The 20774-nt window shown below is 38.6% G+C and overlaps 1 protein-coding gene across 5 annotated transcripts in view; it reads left to right on the forward strand.

Annotated features, from left to right (window-relative positions):
• LOC111575552 (inactive dipeptidyl peptidase 10-like) overlaps positions 1-20774 on the forward strand; it is a 143988-nt gene that overhangs the window by 112535 nt on the left and 10679 nt on the right. For 3 of the 5 annotated variants that reach the window (XM_035953039.2, XM_035953037.2, XM_035953040.2), the window contains exons 10-20: positions 4888-4985; positions 5074-5197; positions 5290-5328; positions 8782-8889; positions 9345-9436; positions 9516-9563; positions 11178-11299; positions 12464-12511; positions 14146-14247; positions 17054-17123; positions 17588-17782. In XM_035953039.2, the coding sequence (XP_035808932.2) occupies positions 4888-4985; positions 5074-5197; positions 5290-5328; positions 8782-8889; positions 9345-9436; positions 9516-9563; positions 11178-11299; positions 12464-12511; positions 14146-14247; positions 17054-17123; positions 17588-17782 (1046 nt within the window). The remainder of the gene's footprint in view (positions 1-4887; positions 4986-5073; positions 5198-5289; positions 5329-8781; positions 8890-9344; positions 9437-9515; positions 9564-11177; positions 11300-12463; positions 12512-14145; positions 14248-17053; positions 17124-17587; positions 17783-20774) is intronic. The other 2 variants (XM_035953038.2, XM_035953041.2) reach the window with 1 other exon arrangement.

Below are 20774 nucleotides of genomic sequence, written 5' to 3' on the forward strand. Positions count from 1 at the left end.
TGGATGGCGGTTCATCGAAACCATTCTAATTAATGAAGCTCTGTGTTTCATCTTAGCCTTGCCCATACAATGTATAAAAATTATATATACACACAGAGAGATTCTGTCACCTAAATCCTTGAGTGAGGTCAGGGCTGTAATAGTGTGGGACAGAATGAAACAGAGATTCAATTGCCTTCTCATTCCATTTGGTTATGAGAACACTGGTGTTGCACAGCAGTCTGACAGTTACACCTCCCATCTCTTGGGTATAAGTGTGGTTATCTCCTCTGTGAATCAATACATAGTTGAAAGCACACCCTATATGCTACTAAGTATCACATGCTTTCAAGAAATTGCTTAATTACTCCGCCAAAGAACGCGGCGGAGTTATGTGATGATTAGTGTTGGTTTGTCTGTTTGTCTGTTAGCAACATTACTCAAAAATGAATCAACAGATTTAGATGAAATTTTCAAGGAATGTCAGAAATGAGTGATGCAGTGTTGCGGCTTATAGTCTGGATCCACAGATTTGTTCAAGGTTTCTGTATCCTTGTGAGATAGTGGCACTGTAACTATGACTACAAGTGAACACTACCTCAGCTGCCTGCTGATGATCATGTGATTGTGATCTTACTACAAATGGACCGCTGTGGACTTATTGGGACTTATCAGTCAGAAATGATACAAGGAATGAGCAGCCTTGGCGGAATACTGCGCTCTCTGAGTGCTTTTCTAGTTACAGTTGACACTGGGCTGCTCAGTGACTTGTGGTTAGCACTTTTGCCTTGCAGCTAGAAGATCCCAGTTCGTGTTGTGGCCTTCCTGGGATCATTCTGCATGGAGTTTGCATGTTCTCCCAGTGCAGCATGCATGGGCTTTCTCCAGGTACTCCAGCTTCCTCCCACAGTCCAAAAACATGCTCAGGTTAATTGGTAACTCTAAATTGTCCGTAGGTGTGAATGTGAGTGTGAGTATTTGTCTCTATATGTAGCCCTGTGATAGACTGGTGACCTGTCCATGGTGTCCGCTGCCTTCACCCTAAGTCAGCTGGGATAGACTGCAACCCTAATGAGGATTGCGGGAGGTTAGGTGTATAGATAATGGATGGATGGAATTGTTGACATTTTTAACCAGTTGTGGACAAACTGTGGCACACTGCAGAATGGCCCATACAGGCTTTTCTATGGTCATCACCAATACAGGTATATGTGAATACCAAAGACCGAAGCCATGACCTACAGATGCACAGTGGAGGTGTACTATTGAGTTGTAGGTCACTGTTGTTTTAGAAGCACTCAGAACCCAATGCACAATCACAGGTTATACTTTGGATTGTGTTTATGGCTGTAAGTGAGCGAAGCATGGACTGGCAATCTGGAAGTTAGAATTTTTCCTGTGGGATGGTCTTGTTAGGGCTGCTATTTTTCCCAGTGTTATTAGCCTGCATGGGTAGAGATTCAATAAGCCATCTTAGCTGCAGCATTATAGTTGGTGATATCTGCAACAGCGGGTACCAGTAACCCTAACAACCCAAATGTTCATTAAATATCATTAAATAGTTTAAAGATCAATCCTGCACTGCAGAGAAGGTACCAAACAAAAAGAAAAGCTTTCCTGGCTGATGCCTCAAAGTGTGTTAAGATATATGGGACTTAAACAGTCTGCAGGTGATGATGAAGACAGAGGTGAAGAGGCAGAATCACTAGAGAGGACTGAGCAGGGAGCAGATCACATGCTCTGTGCTGTAAATCAGCCAAATGAGCTATTCAATTCAATCATTCAGTTTTATTCAAATATTGCTTATTCATAACAAAAGTCATCTCAAGACACTTCAAATAGAAATGTAAAGACCCTACAAGAGTGTATTATACAGAGAAATGAATCCAAGTGATCCCTGTTGTGCAGCTATAAGGTGATTAAAGTCAGCATGGAAATTTGATTAATTTCTTCTTGACTTCTCATCAGTTCTTTTTCAAATTATAAACTATATACAGCCAAAGAGTAAATTAGTTTAAGACTAAAATCTAAGTGAACAAGTGTACATGGCTCTAAACAAGAAAGACAGAAGATGGAGGAGGAAAGAGCAGCACAGATCCAACTAGAGGTCAGTTACTGAATGTTGTAAAGTAAGACAGAGCACAGTACATCATTCATATGATCAGGTTAGACTTCATTAAAGTTATTTCTTGTTGCACCACAAGAAACGGGCTATCAAGTCAAATGAGGTGTCAGTGACCACAACAGTAATTCAACTTTCCTTTCAGTGGACAAACATCAGGAAGAAAACCATAGAATATTAGCTTTCGCATTTTAAGTTTTAGTCTAACACAAACAAATACAAATAAGCACATTGTAGGTTTTCTTTTAAATTAAGGATTCACTGATCGACAAACATGTGTCAGTTTGAATTTGGTGTATCAAAGTAGGGCCCCTTAACAGCAAATTCCTGGGCTGCTTTTTGTTGCCAACCTGCCCCTGGTAAAGCATGAGTGAAACGCAAGCTGTTACACAGCCTGTGGGACAGCTGGATGGTTGCAGCATGTGTGCGTATTAGTTTCGTCAGATGTACATGAATTGGACAACAAAAAACTGCTTCTGAAAAACACTCAGTACAGACATGTCATAAGAGTATAAAGCTGTACTAGCAGAAGTGCAAGGTTGTACTTAGGCAACAGTGGTTCTTTGAGGGAAATGTGAACAGGCACACAATGGGAATGGCAGCATGCCATTTTGTAGAGTGTAATGTTTGGCCTACCATGCTTACCACTTCATGCATGGTAGCATACAACATTTGTTAATTAGCAAATTAACTGTTTATCTGGCCACAAACAAATTTTCTGAATTCATCCTGAGTGGAACAACCAAATCTGACTGTATTCTGTCTCATAGTTGATGAACACACTGACCAACAGAGCAACCAACATTGCCAGCATTAGAGCAATACCACTAGAAACAACTTGAATATTTTTTAAGAAAAGACCAATCATCCTTCTATCCATCATCTATACATGCTTAATCCAAATTCGGGTTGCTGGGGGGTGGAGCCTATTCCGGTTGACTGCAGGCAGGAGACACTCACAGGGCTACATGTACAGATAAACAATCGCACTCACATTCATTCCTACGGACAGTTTAGAGTTACCAATTCAGCTCAGCATGTTTTTGGACTGTGGGAGGAAGCCGGAGTACCCGGACGAAATCCATGCATGCACAGGGAGAACATGCAAACTCCATGCAGAAAGATCCCAGGAAGGCTGGGACGTGAACCAGGGATCTTCTAGCTGCAAGGTGAAAGTGCTAACCACTACACCACTGTGCAGCCCAAAGACCAATCAACAAAAACTTAAATCAGTTATGTCTGTGGTTTATTAAAATGTAGCTTATTTTTTCACATCTACCAACATGTAAATAAACACTGTCTGAAAGGCCAGTGTTGTCTGCTCGGTCAGTTGGACTAAACCATATTATATTACTGGTTAACTGATTTACTTTAGTTGGCCAGGAAGTGCATTCTGAAGTGTTGTATTTCTTTGCTGTATCATATTTAAACCTATGACATCCCTCTATAGCTTATTTTCAATTAATTTAACCGCTTTCTAATCATATTAATCGATGAAACCTCACATAACAAAGATGTTACTTCTTGAATTACAGATTTAATTTAAGTTAGAGCACTGAACATTTCTCTAATGAAATTATTAAGAAACAGAGTTTTCATTTCTGTGTTGGTGTTCATCTAAAAGGGATTTTGGGGTGCTTCTATGGTAACAGTTTGGATCCAGATATTGTATCTTTGCAATGCTACTTGGAAATTAATATATTTTCATTGATATTCTTTGATAAATTCTTAATTTAACAAGTTGCAGTACATGGCAGGAGACCTGATGTTAACAGTTATCTATACCGTGGTTATCAGTCAGTACACGAGGTGGCTCATATTTGCAGCATACCACAACACAATTGAAGTTAGTCAATAGGATTTCTTGGCATGAAACATAAATGTAATATTATTACACAATACTATTATATTCCCTATTACGGGACTTGATTGTTTTTGTTTTGTCATTTTTGCTATGGATACTGGCTTAGCAACATTTACATGCAAATGCTTAAAAACAGTCCATAATTACTACTGGGTCAAAATAAATAAATAAAAATGATCAAAATGTGTTATTTAGTAAGGCATCATTGAAGATTTAATGAAGCTTGTTTTGATCAACAAAAACAAAGTAATGTTTTACACTTCTAAACTCAAAAACTGGTCAAATTTGCTCCGAACATAATAGCAGGGTTAGCGGTATTATGTCAGAAAGCAGAAAAGAATAATTACTCACTTATTCCTCATTTAGCACCAGTATTAGCAGGTTTCAAATGAGTTTGAACCATCAAATCATTGCCCTGTCATGTCACATGTGGCAAATGGCATCAGCAGAACAGAGTAGTTGTTCTAAGAAGCTTCTTGTCTCCACAAGAGCAGAGTAGTAGTGAAGGATTGAAGAAGACATGAATAATAACAAATAAAAATAACAGAGCAAAAGTGCGGAGTAGATACTGTCATCTTTGTGAAAGGTTGCTTTGTATTTGTGAGATTTCCCTTGTCATGTAGACTAATGAGCACTATTTTTGCGAGAGGCTTAGCAAAGAAAAAACAAGTGACGTGCCCCAGGAGCTGTGCAGTATACAGCAACACAGATTGTTGTCTGCCTTTTTCATATTCTCATTATGTTCTGTTAAAATCGTACCAGCACTGTTCACAATGAAAGCAAATAAAAATAGAAAACAAGTGCCGCGTGTTGAACAATGCCTACTGATACCCCTGCAGTGCATGCAGTGCAGCGTGGATATTACATCGGATCCGATTTAGCCTGTGAATGTAATTGCACATTAATACTGTTTTCCCTTCAGATGGGCCAAATCAACCCCACTGTCAGACTCTATGTGGTCACTCTGGATGGCAGCTCCCTCACCACTGAACTGAGACCTCCTGACAGTTTTGAAAAGAGGTATGACTAAAGCCAATTTTAGATGACGACTACATCATTTATCCAGGTTATTTACGGGCTCACTCATATCCATCTCTTTCTCCCATAGTGAGTTCTACATCACCATGGTGAAATGGGTGACACAGGAGAGGCTGAGCGTGCGTTGGGTGAATCGAGCTCAAAACATGTCAGTTCTTTCATTGTGTGATGCCACAACAGGTGACTGCATGAAGGTAAGAAAGTTATCATGATCATTCTTTAATCTTCAGAAAGCTACAGTAAGTAGAAGGAGGTGTTATGGCCTGACTTGATCTGTCCCCTTCAGAAACATGTGATGACATCAGAGAAGTGGCTTGATCGCCAGGTGAGTGCTTTGTTTTTCTTTGTCATTTATTGCCTCAATTATTTTTAATCAGCGGCTTCATCACATGACTTCATAGCCAAGTGATGAAGGTCCTACGCTCTGGGCAGTGAGTCTGACTGACTGCATGTCATACCCCTGCTCTTTCTCCTCACATTACACGTTTCTCTCCGCTGCCCCTGCAAAAAATAAACAAATAAACAAACAAAAAGGCTAACAACTAATAATAATAGTAAATAAATACTGAGTTGTAAAATAATGACTGAGTTGAAATAATAGCAGAATCCTAAATAACATCCATCTTTCCACAACATCGTTTTCATTTGTACAACAACAGGGTGACACCAAACTATGGAGCCTGCAAGGGTCATGGCAAGAATTTTTCTTTCTTTTTTTTTGTTACGTTGAATGATTATTATCCACATTGGGGTTGAGGGGAGGCTGGCGTTTATCCCAGCTGACTTAGGGTGAAGGCAGGAGACACCCTGGACAGGTCGCCAGTCTATCACAAGGCTACACCTACAGACAATTTAGAATCACCATTTAAGCTCAGCATGTTTTTGGACTGTGGGAGGAAGCCAGAGAACCTGAAGAAAACCTGCGCATGCACAGGGAGAACATGCAAACTCCATGAAGAAAGATCCTGGGCAGGCCGGGACACTAATCCAGGAATCTTAAAATGGTGTGCTAACTGGTAAAAATGTGAATATTGGGTTTTCTCCTTTAAATTTGTGCATCTGACAAACACCTGTATTTACTTATTTATTTTCTCCTGCAACATTACATTACAATTACACAGTAAGGAAAGGGGGGAAAAAATGTAAGTTCAATGACAAAATCATGTTTGATGTTTTGCATCTGGGACAGGAAAATACTTCAGCTGAACAAATTAAAAGGTTAAAATTGTATTAAATTTATCAAACTGTTCATTCCAGATAATCAAATGATTTAATTCCTCCTAACTTAAACCAGTGGCACCGATATTCCTTGTTAACTTAATCTGGATTAATTCAGTTGCCTGTTACCAACTGAAGCAGTTCATTAAAGTTGGTTCTTTTGCCATGTGCAACACACTACAAGTTTTGAGGAACAGTATGGCGACACAGAAAGGAGAGGTGACACTGATGAATTTATTGCTCATTACTCGTTTAAAAGGCTGATCTTTGACAATATCCAGCTGATGGTTTTGAGCACAGCTGCAAAGGCTCAGCATAAGTATGATGGTGAAACTGTGGTTGGATATATAGTCATTGTTCAGCTATAACAGTAGAAAATAGCTACAGCCACAATGACAGCTGTCATCCTAAGGCTCTATTCATATAGTGTCACAGCAGCAGTCAGTGAGAGAGCTTAGCCTGCTCCTCTAGTTTTATTTATTTATTCATTTATTTATTTTACCTAATACAGTGGTATAGTATCTGAGCAGCCACAGCTGAGGGTTCTCTGTAGTCACAACCAGCAGCAGTCTATAGGTTGCATGACACTGCATCATAGTGCAGCTCATACATTTCTGCCTCCAGAAAGAATCAGTGCAACTACAGCTGTGACTCTAGGCAGTGTTACACATTATGGCTGTGACATATGTGAGTTTAATGGCTATAACATTGACTGCACACAGTGGCAGAGCGTGTGCAGTGACAGTTTAGCTGGTTGAGAGTTCAAGTTCAAATCGTAATAGCTGGACTGAACCAAAACTGAACCACAGCAGTAGCCAAAGTCTGAACAGTAACCACATCCAGCCACAGCTTCACCATCGCAGCAGGCAGAGCTGCAGCCGCTCACAGCCAGCAGCTGGATACTGTCAGAGATCAACCTTTGAAAATGCAACACGAGCAGTAAACACATCTCCTTCATCTCTCCATTCTGCAGAGGCTTTCTCTAAACTGCCAGTGTATTATAACTGGGCCAACACACTAACTGTTTATATTAGGGATATCCTGAAAGATCAGCATCGAGGCATTTTTTAACTCATTGGTATCAACACAAATCTAAGCCTGGTTCTTTGTTCAGGACTTTCTAGCAGTGAGGCGACAGTGCTATCCACCGAGCCACTGTGCAGCCCCCATGCCCAACTTAATGCAGAAAATTATTCTTGAAATGACTAATGTATAAGGAAGGTATGTTCTGGGGGAGAAGTGAAAGGAGCTGGATAAAATGCCTTTACATGCATGTTGCTCATCCTGGTTGGGGCCTATAAGTCAAAGATGAATCAGCAGCCAGTCTGTGGGATGCAGACACTATATTTTGTCTCACAATGTCTCTAGAGACAAATCTTCATGACTCATTTGTCTTGATTTTTAAGTCAGCAGGTCAATTTGACCTTAAACAAAAGAGGTGTCTCGTGTTGATTTATCAACATCACTCCATAAAACGAAAAAAAATGTAAAATGAAATTTAAAAAAAAATCGATCAAAAACTATTGTATTTTATATGCACACCATTCCAATGTAGATTTTTTTTTTTAAAAAAGTTTAAACATGCATTTTTTATTAAAAAAAGAGAGTGAGTTATGCCCTTTGAACCATGATCTGTTTGAGGTAAAGAACATCATTGCACTAAATATTGATGGAAATGGTTAGTAATGGAGTTAGCAATGACATATAAACAATGTTTATTGGGATTTTTTGGTTTCTGACACTTCTGGACAATAAACATCCCCCTGGTCAAATTGACCCATGACATTATTGCTATTCCTGAGAAATGAACAGAACAGGAGGGTTAAATATTAAACTATTCAGCATATCACAAAAAAATGCAATGCACTGAAAAATTTATTTTTAGATGTCAAAAGTAGTCCTCAAACAATTCTCACTGTGACCTTTAGTGGGTTCTAAACCATTAAAAGTCAATATACTGCCCATTTTCTTTTGAACAAAAACATATTTTTTTCAGTGTTTCCAATTGCTTACACGTTTTGGTCATTATTACCTTCTATTGATCAATCATATGCTGTAGCTGTTTCAGTCAAAATCTGAACAGGAAAGGAAATAACTACACACTCTGATCTGCTGAGAGGATTCACTGTGGAGTAAGTTTCGAATTTCTTTAATGGTAGATCAACAGAGATCCAAAAAAGGCAAAGCAGAAGTGATTAATGAATAAAAACCTTATTACTATTAGAGAAGAGAAACTCACAACAGCATGGTCCTTTTACTAATAAATCAGAAGAAATTACAAATAAAGGCATGCTTGTTATATAGGCCTATTTCAGATATGGGCCTTTGGTGGCAGTAAAAAAAAAAAAAACAACAACAAAAAAAACAGTGTATAAACATGCATCTGAAAAGGTTGATTGTTGCAAACTATTCATTTTAGAAAACAACCTGTCGGCTTAACTTAAATTTTGAATTACAGGCAAAAATTAATTTTATAAGCAAGTCTTTTAGTGTTTTGCTCTACATGACAGCAGCTATTTCTAGCAGTGTGTGTATGTTTTCTATTTGTCTCTCTTTCCAGAATGAGGAACCAGTGTTTTCCAGGGACTACACAACACTGTTCATCACCATGCCCTTAAAACACAGTGACCGTGGGACATTCAACCACATCACTATGATCTCCAACCAAGTAAAACTCTCATAAACTTTTAGTAAAATGAATGCATTTAGTGAGGTGTTTCCACTGTTTGAATGAAACTTCATGTATCTGTGTGCTTTTTCTTTTTGTTCCCTTATCTGTCTTGCCTACAGGAAAAGGCCTTCCAATTATTCACACAGCTTGTACGATTCCATTTGAAGTTTCGTCACTTTAAATTACATCCTAACTCCATTTCCTGAAACACCAGAGAATTAGGAATACATTTACTTAAATAAATGAAGGAGAGTGTTGCACAGCAGATGCACTGCACTAGATTAATTCATGTTTCTGCACAGCTAATAAGGAGCTAAAGTTTAAGGGTGAAAGCCAGGGCTAGGTAGAAAAGAAACACAAGTGGACACCCCTAAGGCCATAGAGGGCATGTGAGGTCATGCTAACATGGTTTCCATTCTCTGCCGTGCTGTGTTTTGTCTTGTGATTCACAGTCTGAGGATCAAGAGGTCACCCTCCGGCACCTGACCTCAGGAAGTTGGGAAGTCTCTCAAATTCTAGCCTACGATGAGAGCACAAACTCACTGTAAGCATTCGATACTGACACCTAAAGTACAACATAATGTGAGCCAATGAATAACAGATTAAATTTATCTTTTTTACAGTTATTTCCTGAGTACAGAGGAAGGCTCAACCAAGAGACATTTGTACAGGTACTCTATCAGTTTCAATTAAATATCAAAGTAGGCACCTTCATTCATTCAGGGAAAGTTTGATATTGTAGAAACACCCTTAATCACTTTCTTGTCAAGCTTTAGATGATAAGACTGACAATTTGTCATGTCTATGGCACTATAATATAATTCTGCAGGCTGCAACTGGCTAGCTTAGCTTAGCGTGGAGATTGGAGTAGTTCTGCCTCAACCAGCTCTAGAGCTCACAAGGTACATGTTGCATTTGATTTGTTTTCATAGAAAACCTTCACAATCTCGTGCAGCCAGCTAAGAATTAGTGTGGCTCAAAACTCTTTGTTAAACCAGGACTTTTTTTTTGTGTGTATGTGCGTATGGGTCAAACAAACCATGACCATTATTAGATTTGGACAGACAAAGGTTAAACAAGGCGAAACCATCCTAAACTAAACATCTGCTGCCTGTAGATTTATACAGCTAGATTTATACTTTTTAGGAACACCTGTAAAAAGTATACTATAAAGTAAGAGTATTTTTATCATTTTTTTTCATGCAATTATCTGGTCAATCCTGTGGCAGCAACACAATCCATACAGTCCTATTTCAGTTAATGGTCACATTAAACATTGGAATGAAAAAAAATAATGATCTCAGTCACCACGGCATGAGTGCTGATGGCAGATGGGCTGTTTTGAGTATTTCTGAAACTGCTGACAGTTGGCAGAGTTTTCTCTCTACAAAAAACAACAAAAAACAGCACATTCAGTGAGGGGCAGTTCTGTGGACCGCAGCGCCTTGCAGATGAGGGAGGTCAGAGGCCAGACTGGCTGGAGCAGACAGAAGCCTACACTAACTCAGATAAGCACTCTTTACAACTGTGCTGAGCAGACAACGGTTCAGAATGAACAAATCATACAACCTCGAGGCTACAGCAGCAGGAGAGCATGTCAGGTTCCGTTTCTGTCAGCTAACAACAGAAATGTGAAGCTGAGCATCGTTCATGCGTCCCTGTATGATCACAAATGATCATCTTCTGATACTCTGATACTACACAGTGTTAGTGTGATGCTCCTGATAAAGTACCTGATGATGTCTATCTACTGTACAGAATAGAGTGCGATACTGATTCTCTCATCATATTTTTTAGCATCAGTCTATTTCTTTAGAATCAGAGACATGGAGCTTTATAATCAAGTTTGCATCTAAAGTCAATAATAAAAATTAAATAAATAAAAAAAAGATTTGCCAAATTTTAATAAAATCTACAAAAGAAAATGCTAGTAGATGGAAAAACATGCTGGGAGAATGGCATTTCTTACATAAATAAATTAAAAGTCAAAGGTTGCAGTCTCCACTCAGAATGGATGTTTTTGTCTGTATTTTTAAGTGGTGCTTTTATTCTATATTTGAATTATGTGCAAATTGAACATACACGTTAAACTAGGTAGATAAAAGCCCAGTTTATCAGATAACCTGGCATGCTCACATGCGTCAAATGCTACATTTTATTTTGACAGACTTGTTTTGTATTTTGTTTTCAGCTAAAACCAGACTGGTTGTGACTCAACAGTTTCAAGTCCTGTGAAATTGACTTCCTTTGTCCTCACAAAGCTTTGTTGTTCTCCTCCCAAACAGGGTCTCCACTGTGGATCCATTTCTGAAAGAATGCCTGACCTGCTCCCTTTTCAAACCAAAGTGCACCTACTTCGATGCTGTCCTCAGCCCCAACTATCAATATGTTCTTCTTAACTGCAGAGGTAACACCTCTAGCTGGAACATCGCAGCTGAATGCTTCATTAACAGTGTCATCCGAGGAGCTGCATTTTTACAGCTTTACTGCTCGGTTTACTGTTGTTCTACATGCCATTCAGGCTCTAGAAGGAAGTGCTATTATGTAGTAATTATCGGAGCTAAGTTTTGTTCAATTGGATAGGTGACATGCAAAATGCACATTTAGAAAAACAAATTTTAAACACAATTTAATACCCCCAGTGTGGTCTAGAGACCACAAAATGTGAGAAAAGACCTTCTTTCTTTTCTCTATCAATGAAAAATAGTGTGTCGGAGCAAATCATTCAGTTTTGCAGCTCATTGTGGCGTCACCTACCAGCTCATCAACAGATCCACCCTCTTAAATTATGAGTATCTGCCTCATAGTCTGTACTTTTGTTTCCTCGCTAGAGCTGCTTCTGATAATTCTAAAATGTCTCCGCTATCAGCGAAACACACCAAATGTTCTGCTGTTGACTGCAAGAGTAAATATGAGAGTCTTCATGAACTCCTAGCAGCTCAGTGGACTGTCTTTACTTTTGGTGGCAATGTTACCCCACTGTCATTAAAAAAATAATAATAAAAAAAATGCTTTGCATGTTGCTTATGTTACCATTAGCCTTGACCGTATGCCTTAAGGTCCCAACACTACTTTTATACAGACAGAGGGAGTTGGAAGTAATCAAGAAAAGTTTGGACACCTGTTGGAATCAGTAGCACCAACTTTCAAGGCTTGATCAACCTCCACTGCTGAAGAAGAGCTTTAAGTTGTTAACCCATTTCTTGTTCCCTGAAAAAGGCCTTTTTGTATAATTCTGAAATGTATATTATTTTTCAGCTTTGGGTAACCATACTTTTTTTAACCTCTGGCAGTTCACCACTTACCTTTGTACCATTTCAAGCTATTCATTGGACTTGAACTACTCGAATTTCAATTAAAAAAACGGAAAAAGTGGGGCACTTTAAAACTTTTGACTGGTAGTGTGTGTGTACATGAAGTAGTATTCTCTCAATCTTTATGTTGTTGTACTTACTTGCTTTTTTATTTTTAATCTCTTAAAGTTTATTATCCTAATGTAAAATATGATAAAGGGAGTATAAAATGTCAATTAAAGTTATATGTATTGACCTAAACTTTCATTTCTCCCCAGGCCCCGGAATACCCCAAACTACTCTTCACAAACTCAATGACATGAATGGTGAGTTGTCTGCCACTGATAAACTTGAGCCTATCTTCTTTTTACACTCTTTCAGTCACTTGCATCAGGTATATTCATATGTTATATTTCGATGGAAGCACAGATTGTTTTTTTTATTGTGAGTGTTCCTTCAGCATCAGAAAAGTGCATTAATCGATCAAATTATGTTTAAATTGCTGAGATTAAATCCTTAAGCCAACATTCAACAACAGAGGTTGAAGTAAGTCTGCAAAAATATACATGAAGATGCATTAGGTTTAGTGTTAAGTGCTTAAGATGATGTTGAGTGTACATCAGAGGCACTCAGAGCAGTGTCTGGGGACTCTGCAGCAGATAAGCCATAATCTTCCTCCCACAGTCATTGCAGATTGACAGATGGTGATTCATTTTATCATGTCACATCTTTATATACTGCACAGTTTACTATTTGGCCAATCGAGGTGATTTCTTGACTAGAGTTAACATCATGTTTGGCCTAGCCACTGTTCCATTAACTCATTACTTGGATAGCTTCTGAATCACATTATTTTGTGATTTACATTACAATATTAAATATAGTAACTGTCCTTCAAATTTAACAATAAAGAAAGTGACCAAAGTAAATTTCCTTAGGTGGCAGTCAGAGGATCTCAGTTCTGGGTTTCGGTGATTTGATGGCTCATACATATGATGACTTAACAGGCAACTATGGCCCAAGTGACACCCTGCCTGAACTAACCTTTGTTCCACTATGTGCTTTAGCTCAATGCATTATTTGTTTTTTTCAACAGATTTTTGACAAATTTAAACATGTTCCTGGAATTTACTTTCTTTATTCTCAGTCAAATCAGCATCCAGGACATTACAGCACTTGAATCCTTTGTGATTATAACAATGGTCACTTTGGAAGCACTAAAGAAAAACTTCTGCTCCCATGAAAGGAGATGACCAGTATGACATTGTATTGTATTGTTTTCCATCCACTATCCTGCTATTGCCGCCCCCTCATCTCCACTCTCACCCTAGCTGGTCGAGGCAGATGACAGCCTTCCCTGAGCCTGGTTCTGTTGGATGGTTTTTTTCTATCCCTGTTTTAGGGATTTTTTTGGTTCCTTCCCACTGTTGGCAACTGCTCACTCAGAGAATCCAAAGGCATCTTTGGATTGTTGGATTCTTTGCTCTTTGTTTAAAAATATGAAGTGCTATGGGATGACATATGTTGTGAAGTGGGGCTATATAAATAAAATTGAATTGGATTGAATTGACATCTTGGGACCAACTTGTATATCTACATTTTTTTTCTCCATTTTGTCCCCTATTCCTGTGGTTTACCAACTTGGACTTGTGAATGTCTATGACATATGGGAAATGCTATCTGTTAACACATAAATATAGAATAAGCAGCAATATTAAGTCATTTTTAAAAAGCACCAAACACATCAAAACATATGAAGCAAGTCACACAACACACAATTGATAAAGAGCTGGATTTTGAGTCATTAGTGTATTTATAAATATCAGTGGAACTTTGAGAGGCTTTCTTGAAGCTCTCTGTTTTAGTTCCCACTACTTAGAGGCCACATGTCATATTGAAGTACAGGCTATATTTGTTGCTTCTTCTAATGAGAAATAATTGTTCTTGTCCTGTCATCCAGCAGAGCACAAGACTCTGGAAACAAACACAGAATTAAGACATGCACTGATAAACAGGACACTACCCAAGTGGGAAAGAAGAACTGTACTGATCAACAACTTTGGTAAGACATTACAACCATCCTTAATGGTTTTTTAATATGGTTTGTGATCATGATTGGTTGTCCTCTATCTTACCCCTGAGCACTGTCAGTATGATCATCATTACCTCATTTACAGCAAACAACCAAGATGCTTGATCTTCACTCCTCACTTCCACTCAATCACTCCTTTATCAGTTATTGAGTAAATGGGCATGAAGAAGCAACTTTAGTTTCAAATTCAGTCATCACATGCATGCAAGCAGTCGGACCATGTGGAATATTAAGGTTACTTTCAGTACAATTTAAACTCACAAGCACTGCCACAGAAGATAAAATTGTTGCACTGTGATATCTTTCCAGAGTTGTAAATTCTTACCTCACTTTACTATACATTGCTGCAACGTGACTGGCAATGTCTTGGCATATGTCTTCAAGTGTATTGATATATTACTCATACTGGACTTTCTAATTTGTATTTTCTCAGAGTCCTTCCATTGATTAAATCCCTAAAAGATTATCCCTTTGTATCACAGTTATATATTTAGGAGTTTTTCCATCAAAATAATGCCTTACTGCCCTAAAATGGTTTAGATGTAACTCTACACTCCTACACTTGTCTCCTGTAGAATGTATGAATCTATGAAGTCTCCACATCTCGACCACTTGTCTGCATGCCGAGCACACCACTTCATCTACTGCTTCAACACTATAAAACAGGAGCTATCACAAATATAAATGTTGTAATCTCCCAAAGTCCAGGCAGGCCCCTCCACACACATCTGTATTTAGCCCAAAGTTTGTGTTTGCACTGGAACTGCATTATAAGATCAATGGTGCAGATGCAGTAGTGCCTGCATAGAATACAAAGATATGACCGACCGCGCATGTGTGGGATGGAGTCTTTAGAGTTCCACAGACTTAAAAAGTAGTATAATAGCAATGGATACGCATTCATGGTTTGCCACTGCTGTCCATTTTCACATCTGCAAGGGAGTATAGTCAAGGCTTTATACTGCTGTACATTGTACAATGAGAAGGTGTAAAATTGAAGAATTTCAGCCATTAACGGTCCAAACCAGAAACCAATTCTGGAGAAGGTCCCACCCTGCAAGTTGATGGGACTGGCTGCTTAGGTTTACTATGGTGTAACCCAGGAAGTCCGAATATGTGTTTTTGAGACTGTCATGTTACGCTGCTGTTTTAATGTGGAAATCCCAAGTCATTGTGTTGACCACTTATTGTGCTCATGATGTGTCCAGTGTACCTTTAGCATCGACCAGCCAAAGTGCATTCTTCCAAATTTGCAGCATTTAAGCTGTGATTTGCATTGTCTTCTGATGATTTTTGACACATTTCAGTGCATTAAACAAGCACCATACTTACAACCCATATGTGGTCATGAAAGATGAATTAAAAAAGTTACCTTTTTCATCCCGTCATGCAAAGAACCATGCAAGATCCCATCACTGACAAAACATGACTCTGCTACCGTTTGCTTTCTGTATGAAACAGGTGCTTGCAACTCATTTTTGTACAATAGACCACTGGAGAAAGTCAATCCACACAGATAATGAACTATTCAGCAGCAGAAGTCAGCTACTTTTTGTTTTAGTTGGACTGGAACTATTTTGAGTGCATGAATGCATCAATCTTCCACTATGACAGTAGTATACATCATGCACCTTCAAACTTGTGGTAAGATGATTAGAAAGCCAGTCCTGTTTATACAACAAAATACAGCACAAGATTTCTTTTTCCAACAGGGTTTTTGAAATTCCCTACCCCTGTTATGGAAACCAGGTTGCTTGTTAACATGATTTGAAAGAGTCAAGTAACTATAACTTGATTACTAAAGCACATCTAAATGCACTGATAGTAATGATAGTGATAGTTTCCATCACATTCAAGCCCGTGAACAGAACATGTCTTCAGGATAAACAACTGAGCAAACAGGTGCAGAGCTTTGTTTGGCGATTATGAAACAGCCTTGCAATCAGAAGCGCAGCCGTATATTGTTTCAATTAGATGGGGCAGCTCACCATATGGCTCCCTTTCTCTAATCTGTGTTCACTATTAGAGAGAACGTGATACATATTTATGGCCTTTAGAGCTACAATACAGTCAGATGGGAACCCTGTCAACAAAAGCTGATGAACCCACATGAACCACTGTGTACTTTAGATAATAAACTGCTCATTCTTAAATGTGCAAAAGTCATAGTTCTGTTTTTCTGTTTTAGTTAAAAGGTACCCAGACCAGCTATGTAGCCATAAACTTGTGTCAGATTAAAGGCTTAAATGAAAAAGCTTTCTGTGCAGTTTTATGTTGGTTCTTATAATACAAATGAACACTCATCCTCTGCTGATGGTGTGGCTCTGACATCTTTGCCCCACTGGTTCATCCAGTTAATGCCTCTAACAGCAGTCCCATGACTGCCACCTCATTTCAGCGACTTCAACTTCACATCATTCTCCAATTTACTCACATAGGTTTGACATAGGTTTTTGCTACTAAGACCTCTTTGGTAAATCAAGTTTGTCTTATGACAAAGTCTTTGATGTGTCTTTGATTGATTAGCTCGGTGAGAACATTTAAAGACTGTTAAAGCTAAAATGAAGTGAAGCCATTTTAAAAAAATTGTTAAACATGACTCTATGTTACCTCCACCAACCCTGAACTGCCTACTCTTTTTTCATGATCGATGAAGCTACTGACCTGGCCATGCAGTACACTATGCTCTGGCATTGTCTGAAGGACAAAAGCACATGCACTGCATAACAAAATGAATCAAGACTCATTTCCTGAAATCTTCTGACCTTTTTTGCAGCACTTCGCCTGGAATTAATTGTCCCAAGAAATATGGATGAAACAATCGAGCATCCACTTGTACTGGTCCTGTACGTAATATCATTTCAATATATTTTCTATTTCAAGGTGCATGTTGTAATACTAGTTATATTGTTTCATTTATAGTCTTAAACACTGTAGAATAGATTTTTCATGCAACACTGTGTTAAATGAAAAAACTAATCAACTAATTATTGGAAATAAACCTATGAATGTGTTCCCAACCAACAATTTATCAGAAGGTATGCATGAGGGGCTGTAAGATGATCAAAGGATCATGCTTCTTTTTCAGACTTTTCTGTGATGATTACTTTTAAATTATTTTTACCTTTTGAATTACTAGTAATGTACTTTGGAATTAAGAAAATTTGCTTCAAAGGCATCACAAACAAATAAGGTTGGGAACCACTGCCCTTAAATATGTTTCCACATGCGCCACTGTGTTTATTCTGTATTTGTTTTGGGTGCTATCAGATCTTTGGTGTTCTTATTGGACAAAACTGTCCTCCTACAGTGACAGCGCCCCTGGTGGTCAGGCTGTGAGTGACCGCTTCTCTCTCAGCTGGGAATCTGTCCTGGTCAGTTCTGACAGCGTCATTGTGGCCCGTCTGGACGGCCGGGGCAGCGGCCTTCAGGGTCAGAGGATTCTGCAAGAGGTTTACCAGGGACTGGGAACTGTTGACGTCCAGGACCAGGTCACAGCAGTACAGTATGTTGTCACATTAACTTGATTCTGCTTTTAATCACCTTGCAACAGATTTTCTTTTATCCTTTTCTTAAAATAGTCCAGTTGATTCTGGTTTGGAGATCTGACGTGTAAATTTCATACACATCAAACAGGCCTGACCTCCATAGTTTTGCACTAAAGTACTAGTGACTGAGTTTTTTCATGCTGTTTCCATTTTCTAGTTCCTTGCCTAAGTAGAAAATTCTGTCACATGTAAACAATTAGCATATGCCAGCATACACACATCACACTTGCATGTGTGTATCAGTTTATTGTGTACATTCAGTAAAGAAAGAGGTTCAAGGCAAGGTAGAAGGGAGAAGGATAGCCTCATTTTTGGTGGGCTACTGTTTTAAAGCCTGGGCAGCACAGTGACTCTCACCGCTAGAAGATACCTGCTTTGTGTCAGAGCCTGGGATCTTTCTGTATGGAGTTTGCATGTTCTCCGTGTGCCTGTGGAGAACAGGTTCTCCAACTTCCTCCCACAGTCCAAAGACATGCTGAGGTTAATTGATGATTCTAAACTGTTTGCGGGAATGTGCTTAGCTGTCTGTCTCTAAGTGTGATGAACTGATGACCACCGATTAAACAGTGTACAAATAATGAATGGATAGATGGATGTTTTAAAGCCTCCAATTTGGCACTCTGGCTGTTGACATCTTGTTTATTTTTAATCTGGCTATCATGAAAGCAAGGCAGATTTGGCTGAGAATCACGGAACCATACATGCATGTGTGGTACTGACCTGTCAATCAGAAGCTAGCTATGCCCTAAAACATACTCTGCTTTTTTGCCTCTTTTCCTGGAAATGGGACCAAAATTTTCTAAGGCTTTCATGTTGTAGTGAAAGAGACTTGATACAAGCAACTGAGACCATAATCTTGTTAGGAAAACCTTTACTGAGATAGCAAATGAAGGGAAATGTAATCATTTTCTTATAGACTTTGATACAATCAGACTTCTTTTTGCAACCAGAGTGGCCCCCTATTGGCTGTTGGAGTGAATGCAGTCATTTGCACGTCAGTTTTACTTATCAGATTCAGAGACCACACCCCTCTTTTAAATACAGTCTGTGGTCTTTCCAAAACAAAAGAAACATGGCTTTCAATAATAATAATATTAGTAAGTCTCATGTTGTCTTTGTATAGTGTGACTATCAGCTGTGTCGCCAGATAGTAATATGTCTCAGTGTGAGGACAGAATTTGTGGATTGCTTTGTGGGCTAACATACTTGTTAATGGTCAAAGAAAAAGTACCAGGAAGAATACTTGCTTGTTAAAAATGGATCTGCAATAATACAATACTCGGCATACAATACAATAATTGCTCAGGTACAAACAGACTGTGAAATTATTTTTTTCCATCGATCTGCGTTTCTGTATGCTACGCTAAATTGAGGTGGTCTCTTTGCTCTCAGTTTGTCCTTCTAGTCATTTGTAGGTTTTTGAACCTACATGTGCATGTGCATAATATATCCTCTGCTCATTAGGAACCACTGTCCACTGAAGCAGGACATTTCCAAATGAACAGGACTATACCTTTGACCAGTGGAGGGCCGTGCATTTCACACCTAGTCCTTCAATGGTGCCCCGTCTGAATCAATCCACCCTCACAATAACTATTTTATGGCTATAAAAACCATCTTATTATGCAGAAATGCAGTATAAAGAGCATTGAATCGCAGACAGATAACTCGTGTAGCCACAATTAATGCCTTTACTGAAGAAACAAACCTGGAGTGCACAAGTCTCCTTCTAAAGCAACTACAGCTGCGACACATTAAAAAAAAAACATCAATAATAACCTCATAAAATTGCAATATTATTTAGGAAAATAGCAACATTTGTACACAAATCCATCCTCCCTTCTTTCCTCAAAAAGAGTTCAATTACTCTGTCATACAGATTATCTGTGTGCTTCAGTTCCATCAAGAAGTCCTTTTCTATCGCCATCGAAGCTAATGCTGAAAGTCGAGCCTGCCCTGTCGTATTTCTGGCATGAGTTTAAATTCACTTTCGGGCTGAAAATGTCCGCTGGACAGGAGCAGTGGACACGGGGGTGGTCACCGCCAGACACACAAACGTGTACAGCTGCCCCATGCTTTCACTCAGATTTTTCTGCTGAAGGAAGTCAAAGAGATCAGTGCAGGGGCGGATCTAGAGGAAAATTAATAGGGTGGCAAATGGGTGGCATACATTTTAGGGGGTGGCATGTATACTCTGCCAAGGAGGCGGAGCCTTGGTAGAGTCATGTGATGATTGGCATTGGTTTGTCTGTCTGTCTGTTAGCAACATTACTCAAAAATGGAATGATGGATTTGGATGAAACCAACCAGCAGGCATTATCAAATTGATGCAAATACTAATGAATTAAGTATGTTAAATAAGTAAATATCGTTTGTATTTGTCAGCCAGTCTTAAACATGAGTTGTTCTTATTAGCTGTCGATCACAATATGTGATTTGATATGTCTAGCAGAAAGGGAAAAAGATTTAAAATGAAATAAAGTCAACCTTATACACTTTGAAGAAACCAAATGCTAGATATGTTAAAAATGTTTCTTAAATTTAGCAACAAATTAGATTAAGACTAGACAATGTCTCTCTTATGAACTGTTTTGGGAATCTGCATTTGTGTGATCTATGCTTATGTTCAGCCTGCCACAATGATTACATTATTAATTCATCTAGAACAGAGTCAGAATCCAGATAATTTTATTTATTGTCTTAGATTTGTGCTTTTATTTTTTGATGCTCTTTATTTGAGACATTTCTTACAATAATTCTATAATTCCAATATTTGGATATTCCTAAGAATTAAGGATCTACTTATCATCTTAAAATTAAAAGACTAACTACATCAGATAATAATTTGTCCAAAAAGGTAATTACTGCGACAGGTGTACCTCTTACTCAGATATATTAAACTAAAGCAATATTCATATCATGTGGACCAGTTGGACCAGAGATAGTCTC

This window comes from Amphiprion ocellaris, chromosome 11 (genome assembly GCF_022539595.1).
Source record: "Amphiprion ocellaris isolate individual 3 ecotype Okinawa chromosome 11, ASM2253959v1, whole genome shotgun sequence".
Classification (NCBI taxonomy): Eukaryota; Metazoa; Chordata; class Actinopteri; family Pomacentridae; genus Amphiprion; species Amphiprion ocellaris.